The sequence below is a fragment of the Carlito syrichta genome, unplaced genomic scaffold, assembly GCF_000164805.1.
Source record: "Carlito syrichta isolate Samal-C Ts95f unplaced genomic scaffold, Tarsius_syrichta-2.0.1 Scaffold315801, whole genome shotgun sequence".
In the NCBI taxonomy this organism is placed as follows: domain Eukaryota; kingdom Metazoa; phylum Chordata; class Mammalia; order Primates; family Tarsiidae; genus Carlito; species Carlito syrichta.
In genome coordinates this window covers 497,895-500,590 of record NW_007259897.1, presented here as the reverse complement: position 1 = coordinate 500,590, position 2,696 = coordinate 497,895, and the positions used below count along the sequence as shown (strand labels likewise).

The following is a 2,696-nucleotide window of genomic DNA, read 5'->3' as shown; positions in this document are numbered from 1 at the left end:
CAGGCGCGCGCTACCACGCCCGGCTGATTTTTGATTTATGGTAGAGATGAGGTCTCGCCAGGTTGCCCAGGCGGGTCTCGAACCCGTGGGCTTAGGAAATCCACTCACCTCAGCCTCCCAAAGCGCTGGGATTACAGGCTGAGCCACCGAGCCCGGCTTCCATGTGTTTTTAAAAGAAAGAAGTAAATCTTTAAAAATGTACAGAACTTCAGGTTAAAAATTGGAAGATTTTTAAACTCACTTTTGAGATTATTTTCATAAAGTCACAGTTACCCAATTCAATGTTTTTGTATTTTCAGATCAAGCCAAATCCAACGGCTTCCAAAGAGTACTTTGAGAAGGTAAATCAGTAGATACTCCATGTGTACCTGCAACTTCTCACCCCAGAGAAGAATCACTGCTGAAACCTGCTTTTAGCATTTTGGATGATTAATTGTAGAAGGCAAGGAACTAGTTATACTTGTATTCATAACTATCACTCTAAATGTCTTATTTTTGTGAAACCACATTTAGTTTTCTGAATGTGGTTAGTTGCTAGTATAAGCAGTCCTTTATTGGTAACATCTCGATGGCTAGCTAGCCAGTTTCTATGGAATGCTAGTTCACCTATTTTTTTTTAGATCATGTCTAACATTTCTTTCTTAGCCTTACTTGTCTACACCAGAGTAGTGCAGCAAGCATTGAAAGCTTCTGATCAAGGGTCTGGAAATTTTCTTCTTGAATGTCTTTGTGTTAAACTGAATTTTATTTTAGAAAGGCAACAAATATCACAATTTTAAGTTTTAGCATCAGCAATCTGATTTAACTTTTGCATTGGATGTTTATGTGATTGAAACACATGTGAATCATGTTATTAAGAAAATATGGTGGCAGTGACTTAAATCATGCATGATACCAATCCCTGAGACTTATAGTTTACATAATTACTTATTTTATTCATCAGCTAACTTAGTGTCTATAGATATTTATAGATGAGTATAATTGACTATAAATGATATTTATTGAATCTAGGGATTGCATTTTGAAATTATCACAATTATTTTCTTTGTTGAAATGTTTAATATAAAATATATAATAAAAATGAACATTTTAAAAATATTTGCATTTAGCACCATTTGTTGAATCAACTTATTCTGGGACTTGACTTTTCTTTTTCTGATTATATCAACAAACCTTTATTGGTTCCTTACCTTTGGGTCATAAAGATGAATTAGGTGTTGACTCCACACTCAAGGAATTCAGCTTATGGGGCAAGACAGATATGGAAACATTACTCATGATTTCAGTAAATTTTTGGGTGCCTACTATGTGCCAGGCACTGTTTGGGAGGCACAAGAGTGAACAAAGAGACAAACCCCTGTCTCAAGGTTGTGAGGCTCAAAGAGAAAACATGTAGAAAGTGAGGGAGTTAGGGGGATAAGGGACTTCAGGCAGACTGTGTGGCAATTGCAAAGGCCCTGAGACAGGAGCAGGCTTGGGTGTGGATGCAGAATTTCTAGGATGCTATGTGCTGTAGTGATGAACAGGATTTAGGGCTCCATTCTGACATGGGAAATGTCAGGAAGGTTTCTGAAGAGTGGCAGCGACTTGTTCTAAGAGGATTGCTGCGGCTTCTTTGTTAAGACTGGATAGTAGGGGTCCAAAGAGGCCATGCTGGCTTTGTGACCTACTAGAGGGTAGAGCTGACAGAATGGTACAGTATGCTCAATGCTGCACCATGGTGCAGTAGATGGATCTTTGTGGCAAAATGGGAACACTGAGGAGGGGGCAACTTACTCAGGTATGGGAGTCAGGGAAGGCTTCCTAGAGGAGATGAACTGGAAGGCTAGAAAAGTGGGCCTCAGGTGATCTGAGCAAATACGGGAGTGGGGAGTTGACAGGCCTGAAGAAGCTGAGGAGAACCCTGAGCTGCTTTCCTGTTCCCCGGAGGGCACTGTGCTGCTGGATGTTTATGGCCGATGCAGAGCACTTCCCACCCCGCCTAGGGCTGAGTGGGGCACCTGTGTTTTATTTGCTAAACAAACCCTGAGATAGGTACAGTTGTTATCCTCATTTTACAGATGAGTAAATAGACTTGGAGATCCCGACTTGGTGTGCTGGGTTGCCCAGCCCAGGTCTCCGGAGGCCCCCGGCATACCTAAACACATTTTCAGCTTCCATGTATTCAAGTGCCACCCACAGTGCTGGGGGAAGGGGTGGCAGAGGAAGGGAAGGCAGCCTTCTTTTTTCTAGCCTTGGTCCCTTCTTGATACCGTATTTTAACAAAAGGAATTGTACTTGCCCCAACGATGGAGAATGGCATAGTGTGCTGTGCCCGGGGCCCCACGCTTGGCTCAATGCCCAGCTGCTGCCTTTTGAAATTCTCAATACTTAACAAGGAGCCCTGCATTTTTCCATTTTCACTGGGCCGTGCAAATTACGTAGCCGGCCCTGTCTATCCCTGACACCGTGTACGCTGCACTTCCAAGCCCTTCGAAGGGACTTTGCAGGGCCATGCCCACGGCTGAGGCGCGGCGGGAGCGCAGGGCAAGGCTGTGGAGGACCCTGCCCCCGCACAGGGCCTTCGCAGTGGGTCCCGTGAGGCGGGTACCGATAGGGGACCCCTCGGGGCCTGGAGGCGACCCGGCTCCCGTAAGGTGCGCGGCAGGGCAGAACGGGCTCGGGAAGACTTGGCCCGCAGAGAGGCGTGCCCGCCG

The 2,696-nt window shown here is 45.1% G+C and overlaps 2 protein-coding genes across 4 annotated transcripts in view; both read left to right on the top strand.

Moving 5' to 3' along the window:
* PRDX3 (peroxiredoxin 3) overlaps nt 1–1,098 on the top strand; it is a 12,110-nt gene extending 11,012 nt beyond the window's left edge. For all 3 annotated transcript variants that reach the window (XM_021706584.1, XM_008073259.1, XM_021706583.1), the window contains one exon: nt 300–1,098. In XM_021706584.1, the coding sequence (XP_021562259.1) occupies nt 300–345 (46 nt within the window). In that variant the 3' untranslated portion in view covers nt 346–1,098. The remainder of the gene's footprint in view (nt 1–299) is intronic.
* Nucleotides 1,099–2,493: 1,395 nt separating this feature from the next.
* The window catches only part of SFXN4 (sideroflexin 4), a 28,019-nt gene continuing 27,816 nt past the window's right edge, over nt 2,494–2,696 (top strand). The window contains exon 1 of the mRNA XM_008073265.1: nt 2,494–2,631. Coding sequence (XP_008071456.1) covers nt 2,494–2,631 — 138 coding nt within the window. The remainder of the gene's footprint in view (nt 2,632–2,696) is intronic.